At 43.2% G+C, this 19,525-nt stretch overlaps 1 protein-coding gene across 4 annotated transcripts in view; it reads right to left on the bottom strand.

Annotated features, from left to right (window-relative positions):
• Positions 1–19,525, bottom strand: part of ADGRB1 (adhesion G protein-coupled receptor B1) — a 912,987-nt gene that overhangs the window by 454,646 nt on the left and 438,816 nt on the right. For all 4 annotated transcript variants that reach the window (XM_082259420.1, XM_082259422.1, XM_082259423.1 and 1 more), the window contains one exon: positions 17,385–17,549. In XM_082259420.1, the coding sequence (XP_082115546.1) occupies positions 17,385–17,549 (165 nt within the window). The remainder of the gene's footprint in view (positions 1–17,384; positions 17,550–19,525) is intronic.

Here is a 19,525-nt window from a genome sequence, read left to right as displayed (position 1 = left end):
GGGGGGGCTCAGTTTAGCATCTTTGCCCTGGGCACTGGATGACCTTGTCCCGGCACTGTCCAAGACGACCGCTGCCTTGCTAAAGAAGCTGAGGGTAAAGGTGATGGACTGGCCAAGCATGTCTCAAGACCTAAACCCTATTGAGCATCTGTGGGGATCCTCAAACAGAAGGTGGAGGAGCCCAAGGTCTCTAACATTCACCAGCTCTGTGATGTCATCATTGAGGAGTGGAAGAGGACTCCAGTGGCAACCTGTGGAACTCTGGTGAACTCCATGCCCAAGAGGGTTAAGGCAGTGCTGGAAAATAATGGTGGCCACACAAAATATTGACACTGGTCTTAATGAAAGGGCTTAATGAAAGGAATCACTTCAACATCAAATGTTCTGCAGCTTACTATTCAAATACAGACCTTAAAGATCAGTGAGGTCGTGATTACACCCCATCCTCCCACATCTGAGGCCCGTTCCTTTATCTGGATATTGAGTAAGGTCAGTATACACCAAGCAGCATTTATAAACCAGAGGTACAGACATGATGGATCACCACAAGAATTAACTTCATTTTAAAAGTCTCTTGTGAGATCGGACGTCATCATGGGTCTGACGTGGAAAGGCAATGCCGGGGACGCATCAAGGTCATTGTCATGCTTCAGGATTTGGTGTCTTATTTTACCCGCTATGAGCAAGCACAGGTTCTTACTTATTCAGTATGAATGATACATTGTAACACCGGTGCCAAAACCACTCCACACTAATAAACCCGAATGACAAATCTTTACATTTATTATCGTGTCATTTTCATCCCAGAGATGGCTTTCCATCATTAATAATTATTATTGTTCACATTACCCAACAAATGCCCCCATTTTATTAATTTTTTTTTTTTTCACAGCACCTCCGCTTGTTAACTGTTTTCTGTTTCCACAAACATATTTATAGATCTTCTCCTAAAATGTATCTAAACCCCAAAAATATACCGTATACTGCAAGTATAATATGATGGTGACAATGGAGTTGAGCCAGGATCCGTTGGGCCCCATTGATGTCCGGCAGTCTAAGATTGGCCAGATATTCATAGAATTCAACACTGGTATTCTTATTCATCAGTCGGGTCAAATCAGTGTTAGTTTTCGACTGCAGTGATGAGAAAGCAGGATGGAAAATATCTCCTGAACAAACTTAATATGACTTTCGCTTGGGAAAATTCATTCACTCGAAGATCGAATGGTAGGAACAAATTTCTTTTGAAGTACATTTGTCACGTCACCAGATGCACAGATGAGATTTCTTTTTTCATACAAACATTTTTTTAGAAATCTACTGTGTATGGAAAGCTTAATGTGGTAACTGCACTTTAGTGGGGAAAAAAATAGCAAATTAAAAAAAAAAGTATATATATATATATATATATATATATATATATATATATATATATATATATATATATAAAATAATTTTTTTATTTGCTATTTTTGTATATATATATATATATATATATATATACAGTATCTCACAGAAGTGAGTACACCCCCTGCATGAGTGAGAACCTCTGAGTACTCAACCAAGTCTGTCCCTGGAAGTGGCTCTCGGGTGTGGGAATTTGGAGGTCTTTGGCTGGAAGTGGCTTCAATGGCTAATGGCGGCGCGTGCACAACGCGAGGCCCAGCGTCTCTCCAGTTTTGCGATTTAGTAGCAATTTTTCCATCAACAGCAAGTTTATTCACGCAGAACGGGCTTGCATACATCTCATACAGCCGACAAGCATTACTAGATATCGGCAATACTTACAGATACGGACTTTCAATGGACTTTGATCTCCCTCTGGAAATCGCCCGAACACCGCGGACTGCTGATCCAGCTCGGCCGACAGCTAGTTCACAGCGCCGGCGGCGAGACCGAAAACAAAGGAGGGGGACAGCGAGTTCACAGTGCCGGCGGCGAGACCGGAAACAAAGGAGGGGGAAGCGAGGTGGCATCAGGGCTAAGCTAAGGCTAAACCCGCATCAACCATCGATTCCAAGCGTCTTCCTTGCCAATGTACGATCTCTTGCTAACAAAATGGATGAGTTGCTGCTCCGGATATCATCACACAAACGGATTAAGGAATGTAATATCATGATTTTTACGGAAACATGGCTCAACAACAACATTCCCAGCAGCGCCATTGAGCTCAGGGGTCGCAGTGTTTATCGGGCGGACAGGACGGCAGAGGACTCTGGTAAGTGCAGAGGTGGAGGTCTGTGCATGTATGTCAACAACTTATGGTGCACGGACTCTACTGTTACTGAAAGTCATTGCTCCGTTCATTTAGAGTATTTGATGATTAAGTGCAGACCCTTTTATTTACCGAGAGAATTCTCAGCCATTGTTGTGACTGCAGTGTACATTCCACCGGATGCTAATGCTAAACTAGCTATGGAGGAACTGCATGCAGCTATCAGCAAACAGCAGTCTGCACATCCTGAAGGAGCTATCATTGTTGCTGGAGATTTCAATCACTCCAATCTGAAATCTGTTTTACCAAAATTTCACCGCAATGTCTCCTGCTCTACCAGAGGGGATAAAACACTGGACCAGGTGTATACAAACATACCTGGGGCATACACAGCCATTCCCCTCCCCCACTTGGGTCAGTCTGATCACCTCTCCTTGTTCATGCTACCCAAATACACACCATTGATCAAACGTGTGAAACCAGCTCTGCGGACAGTAAAGGTATGGCCAGAGGGGGCCATTTCTTCTTTACAACAGCAGTTTCAGGATACTGACTGGAACATGTTTGCCTCACAGGCTACACTGGACTCTCATACAGACATGGACACTTACACATCATCTGTTTTGGACTATATTAACATGTGCATTGACAATGTCACTACCGTCAAACACGTGAAATGGTTTCCCAACCAGAAGCCATGGATGAACTCTGAAGTCCGTCTCCTGTTGAAAGCAAGAGATGCTGCCTTTAAATCTGGCAGTGTAGAGGACTATAACAGAGCCAGGTCCAACCTGAAAAGGGGCATTAGGAAAGCAAAGCTCATATTCAAATTACACATAGAAGAGCACTTCCACAACTCTGACCCCAGACGCATGTGGAAAGGCATCCAGTCAATCACAGACTACAAACCTACAGCTCAATCAACCAGCAGTGCCTTTCAACCGAACGAACTTAATCACTTTTTTGCTCGTTTTGACCAATGCACAGGACATATTACACCAACCATGGACTCTGCTATTATTTACAGCTCACTTTCATTCTCTATAACGGACGTCTATTCAGTGTTTAGCAGAGTGGATGCACGTAAGGCAGCTGGCCCAGATGGCATACCGGGACGTGTTCTCAGAGCATGCGCTGGACAACTGGCACATGTTTTTTCTGACATTTTCAATCTGTCACTGGCTCAAGCCACAGTACCAACATGCCTGAAGACCACTACTATCATACCAGTGCCTAAGCACTCAGCTGCTGAATACTTGAACGACTTTCGCCCAGTTGCACTCACCCCTATTGTTATGAAATGCTTTGAGAAACTGGTCCTGGATCACCTTACTGCGGGCCTACCACCTACACTGGACCCACACCAGTATGCCTATCGCCCGAATAGGTCAACTGAGGATGCAGTTTCCACAGCTCTTCATTCTGCTCTCACCCACCTGGATAAGAGCAATACATACATTAGAATGCTGTTCATTGATTTTAGCTCTGCTTTCAATACAGTCCTCCCCACTGTACTGATCACTAAGCTCAGGGAACTGGGTATCTGCACCTCCATTTGCAGATGGATTCTGGACTTTCTCACCAACAGACCTCAATCTGTCAGGTTGGGAAACCAGGTATCCTCAACCCTCATTCTGAACACTGGCATACCGCAGGGCTGTGTTCTGAGCCCACTGCTCTACTCCCTGTTCACCCACGATTGTGCTCCTCTGTATAAATCCAACATCTTTATCAAGTATGCGGATGACACCACCGTGGTCGGCCAGATTGAAAACAATGAGGAATCGGCCTACAGGGAAGAGATCTGTAATCTGGCAGTATGGTGTGCCACCAATAATCTGACTCTCAATGCCACAAAGACCAAAGAGCTCATTGTGGACTTCCGGAAATCCAACAGCAGGAGACATCTACCAGTCAACATCAATGGAACCGAGGTAGAGCGAGTCTCCAGCTTTAAGTTCCTGGGAGTTCACATCTCTGAGGATCTGTCCTGGCAGTTGAACACGTCAGCTCTGGTAAAAAAAGCACAACAACGTCTGTATTTCTTGAGAAGTCTCAAGAAATCTCATTTGTCCCCGGGGATTTTAACGAGCTTCTACCGCTGCATCATTGAGAGCATCCTGACCAACTCCATCACTGTATGGTACGGAGGCTCCACTGTGAGTGAACGTAAAGCACTGCAAAGGGTGGTCAAAACCGCTCAACGCATCACTGGCACCCAATTACCTGCCATTGAGCACCTTCACCACAGCAGATGTTTGCGCAGAGCTCACAACATCATCAAGGATTCTTCGCATCCCAGTCATAAACTGTTTAACCTCCTTCCATCAGGAAGGAGATACAGAAACTTGCGCACCAGAACCAGCAGGTTCAGGGACAGCTTTTTTCCATCCACCATCATATTACTGAACTCAACATTACACCGCTAATCATTACAAAACAAACACAAACAAATGACTGTATATAACCTCTGTACTATACATGTACATACTACATAGTATATCTTTTCACTCCTTAGTACATCTGCACTATTTATATCTGTATGTATCTTTATCATTACAGTACATTTTGCCCAATATTTCACATTTATTTGTGTATATATATTTTTTAATTATGCTAGATGGTTATCTGCACTGTAAATATGCTAGATATTATCTACACTTTTGCACGATTGCTACATTTTGCACTTCTGGTAGATGCCAAACTGCATCTCGTTGCTGTGTACCTGTACTATGCAATGACAATAAAGTTGTATCTATCTATCTATCTATTTTTGTAAATATTTTATTCTATCTTTTCATGTGACAACACTGAAGAAATGACACTTTGCTACAATGTAAAGTAGTGAGTGTACAGCTTGTATAACAGTGTAAATTTGCTGTCTCCTCAAAATAACTCAACACACAGCCATTAATGTCTAAACCACTGGCAGCAAAAGTAAGTACACCCCTAAGTGACAATGTCCAAATTGGGCCCAATTAGCCATTTTCCCTCCCCGGTGTCATGTGACTCGTTAGTGTTACAGGGTCTCAGGTGTGAATGGGGGGCAGGTGTGTTAAATTTGGTGTTATCACTCTCACTCACTCATACTGGTCACTGGAAGTTCAACATGGCACCTCATGGCAAAGAACTCTCTGAGGATCTGAAAAAAAGAATCGTTGCTCTACATAAAGATGGCCTAGGCTATAAGAAGATTGCCAAGACCCTGAAACTGAGCTGCAGCACGGTGGCCAAGACCATACAGGGGTTTACCAGGACAGGTTCCACTCAGAACAGGCCTCACTGCGGTCAACCAAAGAAGTTGAGTGCACGTACTCAGCATCATATCCAGAGGTTGTCTTTGGGAAATAGACGTATGAGTGCTGCCAGCATTGCTGCAGAGGTTGAAGGGGTGGGGGGTCAGCCTGTCAGTGCTCAGACCATACGCCGCACACTGCATCAAATTGGTCTGCATGGCTGTCATCCCTGAAGGAAGCCTCTTCTAAAGATGATGCAAAAGAAAGCCCACAAACAGTTTGCTGAAGACAAGCAGACTAAGGACATGGATTTCTGGAACCATCTCCTGTGGTCTGATGAGACCAAGATAAACTTATTTGGTGTCAGATGGTGTCAGGCGTTTGTGGCGGCAACCAGGTGAGGAGTACAAAGAAAAACGTGTCTTGCCTACAGTCAAGCATGGTGGTGGGAGTGTCATGGTCTGGTTCTGCATGAGTGCTGCCGGCACTGGGGAGCTACAGTTCATTGAGGGAATGCCAACATGTACTGTGACATACTGAAGCAGAGCATGATCCCCTCCCTTCGGAGACTTTGCCACAGGGCAGTATTCCAACATGATAACGACCCCAAACACACCTCCAGGACGACCACTGCGTGAGCGGCAAATGGCACTCTGAAAACTTGTAAGAATGGCTTATTTTTATAAAACACAGACACAGGGGGGCACACAGGATTATTAAACAGACTGTAGACAGGATTTGAAACTTTAAATGAAACTACAGCAGCAGGAGGGGGGGGGGGCACGGACACAGGAGCAGACAGGGAGGGAGGGAGGGGGGAGAGAGGACAGGAGAGCTGAGGATGACAGAGGCACATAAACTGACCACGGTGTCAGGGCTCAGCAGCCATGGTATACCGTGGTCAGTTTAGAGAGGGGGGGGGACATTGCCAGGCAGGATCAGTCAGGTATTTTTAGCGAGAAGGGGGGCCAAATTACACATCAAAGCACTGTGCTGTATAACATGCTTTAAGGGTACAGGATCAATTTTTTTTTCTAGGTTAAAAAATGCTTTAAAAATAAATGCTGCCATTTTACCTTTAAAAATAAATACTCTAAATAAGTATAATGACTAAGCCCCTCCCCTTCATGGCATTGTTAAAGAGGGGCGGAGCATGGGTGACCTTAAAATGATGCCCCCCCCCTTAAAAAAAGTTTTGGGGGACACCCATGTTTATTGCCCCATTAAGATCCTCCCACTGTTGATGAAACTTAGCCGCATCCACCATTGGATGCAATTTGGAGGGGTAGGGTTTGGGGGCGTAGTTATGTTCCTGCACCTATTTTGAGAAGCAAAAGCCTGCCTAAATTTATATAGTCCGGCCCTTTGAGGGCAACTATAAAGCTGATGCGGCCCGCAATGCAATTGAGATTGACACCCCTGTTCTAAAGGGATGTGAGCGTCGCAGCTTTTCTGGTTACAACACTGAGATTGCTGAGGTGATAGTAGTGAACCCTCCTATTCAGAAATCAGTTGGATGAAGAAGGCAGAGAAAAGTAGAAATCTGCAACTTTGCTGAAATCCTTGCAATGTAAATACATAACCGATAGAGGATTTTACATTTCCCAACAAAACTGGATTCACACTTTAAAGGCCCATTGATAACTTTTTAGGACATCTTTGTATTTCTCCCTATAATGGCTATAATGGTAAAGCGTATTGTTCAGCACTCTCATCACGTCGGTATAAGATTGTGGGCACATCAATACCCGGACAATCACACACTGCCACCCCCTGTGTGTGTGATAGGAGTTGTCAGGAGACATTTTGCTTGGCGGTGGGGGGCAGCTGCCACCTTTCACCCGAACCAGTGTGCCGCCATGGGAGAAGTAATTCCAGGATTCAAAGAGCAGCAAGATAGACAGATTAGAACAAACCTCACTTCTATGGGGAGAATTGCAAATTCTGGTGTTAAACAGCCACAAAACCTAAACCTCAGGTCTGATAAAAAAAAAAATGAGATCGATTGCAAAAAGGAGAATAAAGGAAATAACGCACTTGTCACCTGGCAGGGGGTAATCGGAAATAAGTACCCCACCAATCCGGTAACAGCATTCTCTATCAATTAATCAATGAATACCCAGTGGTTGAAATGTATCAGAATACCTCATCCAACTATCAATGTATCTATTTCCCACTTGTGTATACAAAATATATTCTGAACATGAAAACAATAATCTTATATATAATGTTTCTATATACAAAAAACAATCTGAGATGTATAATAATAAAAACTGACTGTTAAATACATTTCCCACCAATGTTCTATCAGTTGTTAAATGAATGCCCAGGGTTTGAAATGTATTAAACAACATAACTGTCATTGTATCCATTTCTATTTGTCTGTACAAAATATATTCCAAACACGAAAACAGTAAAATGTATTCATATACACAAAACAAAGCAAGAATAAAGACTGACCGTTAAATAATCAACCAACTGGGTGCCAGCATGTTCTATCAATTCCTACATGAATGCCCAGCACTGTAAATGTATCAAACTACAGAAATTGTATCCATTCCCCTCCTGTGTATACACAATGTATTCCAAACATGATGTATCTGCTGTGTAAAAAATGTATCTATATACACAAAGCAGTCCCCCATATAATATTAAAACCATGCATTAAATAGATAAACAGTCCTGCAATACTTTCTTCTGTGCGTTTTGTGTAAAGTATTATTATACAGGATTTATACAACTATAACAAGTCTGCATAGCACTTTAAAAAATAAATGGGGGGCAGTACAGTTACAATATAATTTAATAACAGGGGGTTAGGAGGACCATGCTACAGAGAGCTTACAATCTAATAATGAGTAATAATAAAGAGGAAGAATAAAGAGAAGAAGAGAACAAATAAGAGAAGGAATAAGAAGAAGACAATGAAGAAGAAGGAGTAGGAGAAGAGGAAGAAAATGACTGAGAAGAGAAGGAGGAAGAAGGAGAAGACGAAGGAAGAGGAAGAAGAAGCAAAAGGGGGAAGAAGGAGAAGAAGAATTAGGAGGAAGAAGAAGAAGAGGAGGAGGAAGATGGAAGACAAAAGGAGGAGGAAGAAGAAGAAGGAGAAAACGAAGGAGGAGGAAGAAGAAGGAGAAGACGAAGGAGAAGAAAAAAAAGGAGAAGAAGAAGGAGGAGGAGGAAGAAGGAGAAGGAAAAGAAGAAGAAGTAGGAGAAGGAAGAAGGAGAAGAAGAAGTAAGAGGAGGAAGAAGGAGAAGACGAAGGAGGAGGAAGAAGAAACAACAGGAGGAAGAAGGAGAAGAAGTAGGAGTAGGAAGAAGAAGAGGAGGAGGAGGAGGAAGAAGGAAGACAAAAGGAGGAGGAAGGAGAAGACGAAAGAGGAGGAAGAAGAAGGATAAGACCAAGGAGAAGGAAGATGAAGGAGAAGGAAGAAAGAAAAGGAGAAGAAGAGGAGGAAGTAGAAGAAGGAGAAGAAGAAGAAGAAGATGAAGGAGGAGGAAAAAGAAGAAGAGGAGAAAGTAGGAGAAGAAGAAGAAGTAGAAGAAGGAAGAAGAAGAAGAGGAGGATGAAGAAAGAAAAGACAAAGGAAGGAGGAAGAAGAAGGAGAAGGAAGAAAAAGGAGAAGAAGCAGAAGAAGAAGAAGGAAGAAGGAGGAGGAAGGAGAAGAAGGAGAAGAAGAAGGAGAAAAAGAGGGAGAAGAAGGAGGAGGAAGAAGAAGAAGAAAGATGAAGAAGTAGAACAAGAAAGAGAAGAAGGGGAAGGAGAAAGAAGAAGAAGGAATGAGGAGAAGAAGAAGGGGAAGGAGGAAGCATGAGAAAGAGGAAGAAGAAGATTTTATACAATACACAGATTTTCTATGAGCATCACCTCTATCTAGTGGACATAATGCAGTATTTTTTTCTGATTGGTTTACTTCAGAAAAATACTGCATTATGGCCACTAGATGGAGCTGACAATTATCCTATTGCACAAAATATGGTCTGCATTCCTCAAGGCTGGGCAAATGCTTATAACATTTTTTCAAAAATTTTTTTATAAATAGACCCTTTATTGAGAACTCCTCCACCTCTCTATTCTAAAGCGGAGTTCCACCCTAAAGTTAAACTTACCTCCATCTTCTCGCTCCGGGTCACCTGAAAAACAAATGGATAATTGCAATTTTTTTTTTTTACTTACCTGGTTTAGAAGAAAATACACTTACCTTACTTCCTCTTCCTCCCCTCGGCGGCCACAGCCATTCGTCACTTCCTGGCTTGCAATGATTCCTGGGAGCTGAACGTCATCGCTCCCATGGAATCAATGCACCTGCACGGGCCCCGACGTCAGTTCCGGTGCAGGCGCCGTCATACCTTGCTAAACATCTTCTGGGCATGCCCAGAAGCTGTGCAGGGATGACGCTGCAGCACCGGAAGTGACGGCAGGGCCGGTGCAGTGCATCGTGGGACCCAAGAAGACGGAAGAGGACACAGAAAAGGATCGCGCTGGCTTCAAGCTGCCCACACCTGAGATGGCAGCGCTGGACAATATTTTTCAAGGTAAGTATTTCTTCTTGCAGGTAAGTGCAACCCAGGACAGATCAGAGGCTAGCCATTGTGGAATGTACTAGCCCTGACTGTCCCGGGGGTATTTTTATTTAAAAAAATTTCCCAGGGTGGAACTCCGCTTTAAATGGTTAACTCACCAGTCCAACTTTTTCATCTGAAAAGGGCAATTTGCATTTTTTTTCAACCTGTAACATGACTTTTAGGAAAAAATAGTTCCCAATATTCCTGTAGCTCTTCAAAAATGTATTCTAACAATGCCATACAATAGAGAGAGGGAGCACCGCGACAATCATAACGGTAGAGCAAACGGTGTGTCCTCATTGCAAAAAATACTTAGTAATAGTTGGAGCACCAAAAGTGCTTTTATCTGATTGCATTAAAATAAAAGATTGTATACTCTGTGGATTCCCCTCGTTCTAATGTATGTCATTGATCAAATAAAAAAATGATGAGGAGGAGGAAAAAGAAGAAGAGGAGGAAAAAGAAGAAGCAGAGGATAAAGAAGAAGCAGGAGAAGGAGGAGGAGGAAGAAGGAGGAATAAAATAAGAAGAATGAAAAGAAGGAGGAAGAAGAAGAGGAGGAAGAGAAGAAGGAGGAGGAAGAAGGAGGAGGAGGAAGGAGAAGAAGAAGGAGGAGGAAAAATAAGAAGAATGAAAAGAAGGAGGAAGAAGAAGAGGAGGAATGAGAAGAAAGAGGAAGAAGAAGGAGGAGGAATGAGAAGAAGGAGGAGAAATTAGAAGGAGAAGAAGGAGGAGGAAGAAGGAAGAAGGAGAAGAAGAATGAGAAAAAATAAGAAGGAGAAGAAGGAGGAAGAAGGAGAAGAAGAAGAAGAGGAATGAGAAGAAGGAGGAGGAGGAGGAGGAGGAGGAGGAGGAAGAAGAGAAGAAATGAGAAGAAATGAGAAGGAGGAGGAATGAGAAGAAGGAGGAAGAAGAAGAAAAAGGAGGAAGGAGGAGGAGGAAGAAGAAGAAGAGGAGGAATGAGAAGAAGAAGGAGGAAGAAGAAGGAGGAGAAGAAGAGGAGGAATGAGAAGAAAAGGAGGAGGAGGAAGAAGGAGGAGGAGGAAGAAGAAAAGGAGGAGGAAGAAGAAGAGGAGGAATGAAAAGAAGGAGGAGAAAGTAGAAGGAGAAGGAGGAGGAGGAAGAAGGAAGAGGAGGAAGGAGAAGAAGGAGAAAACATAAGAAGAAGGAGGAAGAAGAAGGAGAAAGAAGAAGAAGGAGGAGAAGAAGAGAAGGTATGAGAAGAAGGAGGAGGAAGAAGAAGGAGGAGGAAGAAGAAGGAGTAGGAGGAAGAAGAAAAGGAGGAGGAGAAAGAAAAAGGAGAAATGAGAAGAAGGAGGAGGAAGTGAAAAAAGGAAGAGGAAGAAGAAGAAGGAGGAGGAGGAAGAAGGAGGAGGAATGAGAAGAAGGAGGAGGAAGAAGAAGAAGGAGGGGGAAGAAGAAGGAGGAGGAAAAATAATAAGAAGGAGGAAGAGGACACACATACTGGTAATAGTTGGAGCTTAAAGTGTGCTTTTATCTGATTGCAATAAAAATAAAGGATTTCATACTCTGTGGGTTCCCCTCATTCTAATGTTTGGCATTGATAGAATAAAAGAATGAGGAGGAGGAAGAGGACGATCGGGAACTATTCCTCCTCTGTCATGTTACAAAGTGGAAAAAAATGCAAACTGACTGTTTCAGATGAAAAGGTGAAACTGGTTTGAGGCGTCAACCCTTTAAAGGGTAGCTCCACTTTCCATGAGAGAAAAAAAAACCCTCTGGATGATCTCTGTACATTGCAAGGATTGTAACAAACTTTGTTGCAGATTCACTTTTTGCTACTCTGTTTCTCTGTGTCCCTGTGCTGAGTGAAAATGAATGGGAGTCATTTTATAATTACTAATGAGCTATGGGCTATGACAAGAATTGCACAGAGGAGTAAAATGATTGCACAACTGCACAGCAGGGGGTATTGCAGGACCGCTTGTTTGTTTATTTAACCTCTTGTTGACCACACTTTTACCACCCAGCCATCACACATATGCGTTTACAACAGCCTGAGGTTGTGTGCTGAAAATGCGCCGACCACGTGCTCCCATTACGCTTCCTGAGATGTCACTGAGAGTTTGCCATCAGGAGCCAGAGCCTCCCAATCATATTTCAGCACTGAGAGCCAATCACAGCTGTAGCATGACCACTGTGCCACATCCCAGGGCATAAAGCCATTATTTTTATAATTAATTAAAAATAATAATAATAATAATAATAATAATAATAATGAAATCTTTAAAAACGAAATATATAACTAATAGTTATAAATAGTTATTTTTGCCTGAATCCTATGGATTTTTTTCCCTATGGTTATTTTTTTAACCAAAGAAGAATAGCAGAATACATTTTGGCCTAAATGTATGAAAAAATATTATTTCTTTGAAAAATGTTATAACAGCAGCGAAGAAAAATTTATGTTTTATACAAAAAAATAAATAAATAAAAAAATAAATAAATAAATAAATAAATAAATAAAAATTTGGTCTTTTTTATTTATTTATTTAGCAAAAAAAAAAAAAAAAAAACCCAGTGGTGATCAACCAACTGACCTCTGGAAAACGTACCCCCCCCCCCTTTCCTAATGAGGCCATTTTTTTTTTTTCGATACGGCACTGCGTTACTTTAACTGACAATTGCGAAGTCATGCAACACTGTACCCACATTAAATTGATGTCCTTTTTTTCCACACAATTGGAGCTTTCTTTTGGTGGTATTTGATCACCTCTGGCTTTTATTTTGTTATACTAAATTATTATTTTTTTTTTTAATCTTACCTTCTGCCCTAAACCATATCCAATAAAAAAAAATTGAAAAAATCTAAATTTCTTCCTTAGTTTTGGCCAATATGTATTCTGCTACATATTTTTTAGTAAAACAAATCCCAATAAACATATATTGATTAATCAATTAATAATAGTGCTGTGCTCCCCTATTAATTGATTAGTTGCTCATGACAGTTTTGAATGAGAGGGTGCTAGGTGCCTGCAGCTCTTAATCAGATTTAACAAGAACCTATTAATAACATATTATAGTTGCTCAAAGGATCCTTAGGCTAAGCGTATATTGATTGATTTGTGCAAAATTTATCGCATTTACAAACTATGGGATCTATATATATATATATATATATATATATATATATATATATATATATATATATACATACAGTGCCTTGCAAAAGTATTCAGCCCCCTTGAACTTTTCAACCTTTTGCCACATTTCAAGATATAAAACTTAAATTTTTTGTGAAGAATCAACAACAAGTGGGACACAATCATGAAGTGGAACGAAATTTATTGGATATTTCAAACTTTTTTAACAAATAAAAAACGGAAAAATTGGGCGTGCAAAATTATTCAGCCCCCTTAAGTTAATACTTTGTAGCGCCACCTTTTGCTGCGATTACAGCTGTAAGTCGCTTGGGGTATGTCTCTATCAGTTTTGCACATCGAGAGACTGAAAATTTTGCCCATTCCTCCTTGCAAAACAGCTCAAGCTCAGTGAGGTTGGATGGAGAGCGTTTGTGAACAGCAGTTTTCAGTTCTTTCCACAGATTCTCGATTGGATTCAGGTCTGGACTTTGACTTGGCCATTCTAACACCTGGATATGTTTATTTGTGAACCATTCCATTGTAGATTTTGCTTTATGTTTTGGATCATTGTCTTATTGGAAGACAAATCTCCGTCCCAGTCTCAGGTCTTTTGCAGACTCCATCAGGTTTTCTTCCAGAAAGGTCCTGTATTTGGCTCCATCCATCTTCCCATCAATTTTAACCATCGTCCCTGCTGAAGAAAAGCAGGCCCAAACCATGATGCTGCCACCACCATGTTTCACAGTGGGGATGGTGTGTTCAGGGTGATGAGCTGTGTTGCTTTTACGCCAAACATAACGTTTTGCATTGTTGCCAAAAAGTTTGATTTTGGTTTCATCTGAGCAGAGCCCCTTCTTCCACATGTTTGGTGTCTCCCAGGTGGCTTGTGGGAAACTTTAAACGACACTTTTTATGGATATCTTTAAGAAATGGCTTTCTTCTTGCCACTCTTCCATAAAGGGCAGATTTGTGCAGTATACGACTGATTGTTGTCCTATGGACAGAGTCTCCCACCTCAGCTGTAGATCTCTGCAGTTCATCCAGAGTGATCATGGGCCTCTTGGCTGCATCTCTGATCAGTCTTCTCCTTGTATGAGCTGAAAGTTTAGAGGGACGGCCAGGTCTTCGTAGATTTGCAGTGGTCTGATACTCCTTCCATTTCAATATTATCGCTTGCACAGTGCTCCTTGGGATGTTTAAAGCTTGGGAAATCTTTTTGTATCCAAATCTGGCTTTAAACTTCTCCACAACAGTATCTCGGACCTGTCTGGTGTGTTCCTTGTTCTTCATGATGCTCTCTGCACTTTAAACTGACCTCTGAGACTATCACAGTGCAGGTGCATTTATACGGAGACTTGATTACACACAGGTGGATTCTATTTATCATCATTAGTCATTTAGGTCAACATTGGATCATTCAGAGATCCTCACTGAACTTCTGGAGAGAGTTTGCTGCACTGAAAGTAAAGGGGCTGAATAATTTTGCACGCCTAATTTTTCAGTTTTTTATTTGTTAACAAAGTTTGAAATATCCAATAAATTTTGTTCCACTTCATGATTGTGTCCCACTTGTTGTTGATTCTTCACAAAAAATTACAGTTTTATATCTTTATGTTTGAAGCCTGAAATGTGGCAAAAGGTTGCAAAGTTCAAGGGGGCCAAATACTTTTGCAAGGCACTGTATATATACAGTATATATATATATAGTATTTTTTTTAACTAGTAATGGGGGCGATCAGTGACTTATAGTGGGACTGTGATATTGTGGCAGACAGTCGGACACTAACTGACACTTTTTGGGGACCAGTTACACTAATACAGTGATCAGTGCTTAAACATATGCACTGTCACTGTACAAATAACACTGGCTGGGAAGGGGTTAACATCAGGGGCAATCAAAGGGTCAACTGTGCGCTTAGCTAGTGATTTTGTGTACTGTGGGAGGTGCTATTATTAGGAGAAGGCATGACCGGTGTTTTCCAAAAACACAGGATCCATGACTTACCTACTGACAGAACAGCGATCTGCCTTGTTTACATAGACTGCCGTTCTGCCTCTGTACCAAAGGATCAGCGGGTGCCGGCAGACATGGAGTCTGGGGTACCCAATGATCAGCTCCCGCTGTGCATAATCACAGCAGGTGCGAGTCGCTGGCGGCGCACACGAGCGTTCCCCAGACCCGGAACTGCAGGATCACGCACTAGATTAGTGATCCAGTACAGTAGTTCCACTTTGCCGTCGCATGACTAAAGGCCCGTACACACGTACCGATCGTCGGCATACAAACGTCGGTGGACGAAGGATCTGCCGATTGTACGCGTGTTAGTATGGTGCCTCCGACAGATGTCTGCGCACAATCCGCGGACAAAAGTCTTTCGTGCAAACATGAAAATATTTGTATGCCGACACCAGAACGGACGATTGTTCGCCTGTCAGTACACAATTCGGCCGACAGACCGCAGATTTGCAAGACTGGGCATGCTCAGAAAATAGAAAACACAGGGAAAGTTAACCATTACATGACATCACTTCTGCAGTCGGCGGACAAAATTCTTGTGCTGTCCTTGTGCTGTCTTTGCACTTTTCAGCAGACACCGACATCCCGGGGAGAAAAGAGGAACATTTGTAAGCCGACCATCGGTACGTGTGTACGGGGCTATAGTTATATTGTTGGCAGGTGTAAATACCACCAAACAAAAGCTCTATTTATGTGAAAAAAGGATATAACATATACAGTTTCTGCTGCACAACCGCCACTCCACATAGGAGAAACATGACAAAAATCTAAGAAACACAAAAGCGATAAAACAGAAACCACATTCCACGTCTTTACTATTCATAGAGGTGCGGGGAAATCAAAAATGTTGATTTGTTACTGGAAGAGGAATGCAGACGGCCCTGACTCCATACAAAAACTAACACGCATTATTTGGCTTTATATATCCTTGCATTCCATTCATAGAAGCGATTAACTAAACCTTTTCTTCTTTTAAAAGAACAAAATATGTCCACAATTACTCGCATGTCATGGAAGCAGCGTCACTGCGGTGGGCCTGTATGGATAATAATGGTCCCATTCACTCCGGTGGGCCTGTATGGACAATAAGGGTCTCATTCACTCCCATGGGCCTGTATGGATAATAATGGTCCCATTCACTCCCATGGGCCTGTATGGATAATAAGGGTCCCATTCACTCCAGTGGGCCTGTATTGACAATAAGGGTCTCATTCACTCTGGTGGGCCTGTATGGACAATAAGGGTCTCATTCACTCCGGTGGGCCTGTATGGACAATAAGGGTCTCATTCACTCCAGTGGGCCTGTATAGACAATAAGGGTCTCATTCACTCCAGTGAGCCTGTATTGACAATAAGGGTCTCATTCACTCCGGTGAGCCTATATGGACAATAAGGGTCTCATTTACTCTGGTGGGCCTGTAAGGACAATAAGGGTCCCATTCACTCCAGTGGGCTTGTATGGACAATAAGGGCCTCATTCACTTCAGTGGGCCTGTATGGACAATAAGGGTCTCATTCACTTCGGTGGGCCTGTATGGACAATAAGGGTCTCATTCACTCCGGTGGGCCTATATGGACAATAAGGGTCTCATTCACTCTGGTGGGCCTGTATGGACAATAAGGGTCTCATTCACTCTGGTGGGCCTGTATGGACAATAAGGGCCTCATTCACTCTGATGGGCTTGTATGGACAATAAGGGCCTCATTCACTTCAGTGGGCCTGTATGGACAATAAGGGTCTCATTCACTTCAGTGGGCCTTTATGGACAATAAGGGTCTCATTCAATCCGGTGGGCCTGTATGGACAATAAGGGTCTCATTCACTTCGGTGGGCCTGTTTGGACAATAAGGGTCTCATTCAATCCGGTGGGCCTGTATGGACAATAAGGGTCTCATTCACTTCAGTGGGCCTGTTTGGACAATAAGGGTCCCATTTACTCCGGTGGGCCTGTATGGACAATAAGGGTCTCATTCATTCCGGTGGGCCTGTATGGACAATAAGGGTCTCATTCACTCCTGTGGGCCTGTATGGACAATAAGGGTCTCATTCACTTTGGTTGGCCCGTATGGACAATAAGGGTCTCATTCACTCCGGTGGGCCTGTATTGACAATAAGGGTCTCATTCACTCTGGTTGGCCCGTATGGACAATAAGGGTCTCATTCACTCCAGTGGGCCTGTATAAACAATTGGGGTCTCATTCACTCCGATGGGCCTGTATGGACAATAAGGGTCTCATTGCTTTACCTGGACATATGGCGGAATTGTTGCATTGCTTGTGCTCTTTAAGAGGTCCACTGCAATGGGTGCTGTACGAGGAGGAGACGCAGAACCGCGTCCTGGATTTCAGCCCTTCCCCGCAGGTGGTGGAGCATACGCTCCAGGGAGACCACTCCTCTGCCGCCGGGTCTCCTGTACAAGACAAAATGACATTTTCTGTATTCAGAATCGGTATAAACTTTTCTCTCTTTTCATTATCTGATGTGAAGATGTAATAACAACAAACTGAACAGAAATGGCAGAATTCAGGTAAAGCGTCAGTCCACCGAAAACTGATATTTCCTCCTTTGGTCATTAAATGGCCTGACGGTCTCTTATAGAACCTGCTGTGCCCATTATGAGGGGTTCCCACCATCCCTGTGCTGAGTTCCTGGGTCTGTACACCCGCTGTGCCCATTATGAGGGGTTCCCACCATCCCTGTGCTGAGTTCCCGGGTCTGTACACCTGCTGTGCCCATTATGAGGGGTCCCCACCATCCCTGTGCTGAGTTCCTGGGTTTGTACACCTGCTGTGCCCATTATGAGGGGTTCCCTCCATCCCTGTGCTGAGTTCCCGGGTCTGTACACCTGCTGTGCCCATTATGAGGGGTTCCACCATCCCTGTGCTGAGTTCCTGGGTTTGTACACAAGCTGTGCCCATTATGAGGGGTTCCCACAACCTCTGTGCTGAGTTCCCGGGTCTATACACCTGCTGTGCCCATTATGAGGGGTTCCACCATCCCTGTGCTGAGTTCCCGGGTCTGTACCCCCGCTGTGCCCATTATGAGGGGTTCCACCATCCCTGTGCTGAGTTCCCGGGTCTGTACACCCGCTGTGCCCATTATGAGGGGTTCCACCATCCCTGTGCTGAGTTCCCGGGTCTGTACCCCCGCTGTGCCCATTATGAGGGGGTTAATTTTGTTTATTGAAAAATCTTTCAAACAACTTATATACAATAAAACCATAATAAATAAATAAATTAATACATAACATTTACAAAATAATTAAATATAACTATACAAAACAAAAAAACAAACAAACAAAAACATAATAAATAAACCAAATTGCGCACAGCATAAACCCTACGAGAGAGCCAGACTAAGGAACATCACCGTCACCATGCATGGAGCCTTTTATCAAAAATTATATTTTATATGAAAATTTAGGGGAGTGAAGCAAGGACAGAAAGAAAAGCCGCACACCCCGAGATCAACAGGCAGCAGCTACAGAGTCCTGATATTCCTCCACGCCTTTATCCAGGCCTCCTGCTGCCACCTGTCTTTCTCAAGACCCCGAATCTTCCCAACCTCCCCCAGAATGTTCTGCACCACCACCTCAACAGGGAGGATTTTACTCCGTAAGGATACCTGGCACCGTGCACTCCACGTGAAATAATGGACTACTAGACTAACTAAAAAAAGTGTTTCCAAATCATAATCCCCAGCGAGTCTGGAATGCCCCATACACCCACTCTGCATAACTCATATTGGGGAGGCAGGGTACACTCAGAGCCCTCTCTACCCTCTTGTACACCTCTATATTAAAAGAGCACTGAAGCAGAAAATGATCCATGGACTCCACCACTCCTCCACACTCTACTCTCGGGCAGCCCCGATCACTCACAGAAAGAATCTTCAGGTTGCCCTTCACATATAGTTTTCCATGGAAAGCGAGCCAAGCCTGATCCCTAAACTTCATTGGGATTCTCTCCAAATTAATCAAATGCAAACCCTCCCCCAAAACCAGGTTGGGCAATCCCTTAAGGCCAGTGGTTCTCAAAAAACAGAGCTCATGATCCGCTTCTCAAGAGGTTTCCTTGGAAGAGATCTGACCTCCCCTGCTGTTACTTGCCACTGCCGAAGTATTTTCAAGCATGGGGCAACATAAGCCAGGAACTTATCATGCTTGACCCTCAGGCTTTTCACTGGCCCACCATTTTCCCAGTTTCGAAGAAAGGGCCTAAACCAGGACTGGAAAATACCAACCCACCCAGGCGGTCTCTTGGCCAACATGTTACCCAGGTTGTACTGAGGGGTTCCCACCATCCCTGTGCTGGGTTACCGGCCCTGTATACCCGCTGTGCCCATTATGAGGGGTTCCCACCATCCCTGCTACATTATTTTTGACTT

This window comes from Pelophylax lessonae (assembly GCF_965119305.1).
Source record: "Pelophylax lessonae genome assembly, chromosome: 5".
In the NCBI taxonomy this organism is placed as follows: domain Eukaryota; kingdom Metazoa; phylum Chordata; class Amphibia; order Anura; family Ranidae; genus Pelophylax; species Pelophylax lessonae.
This window is presented reverse-complemented; position numbering and strand designations above follow the sequence as displayed.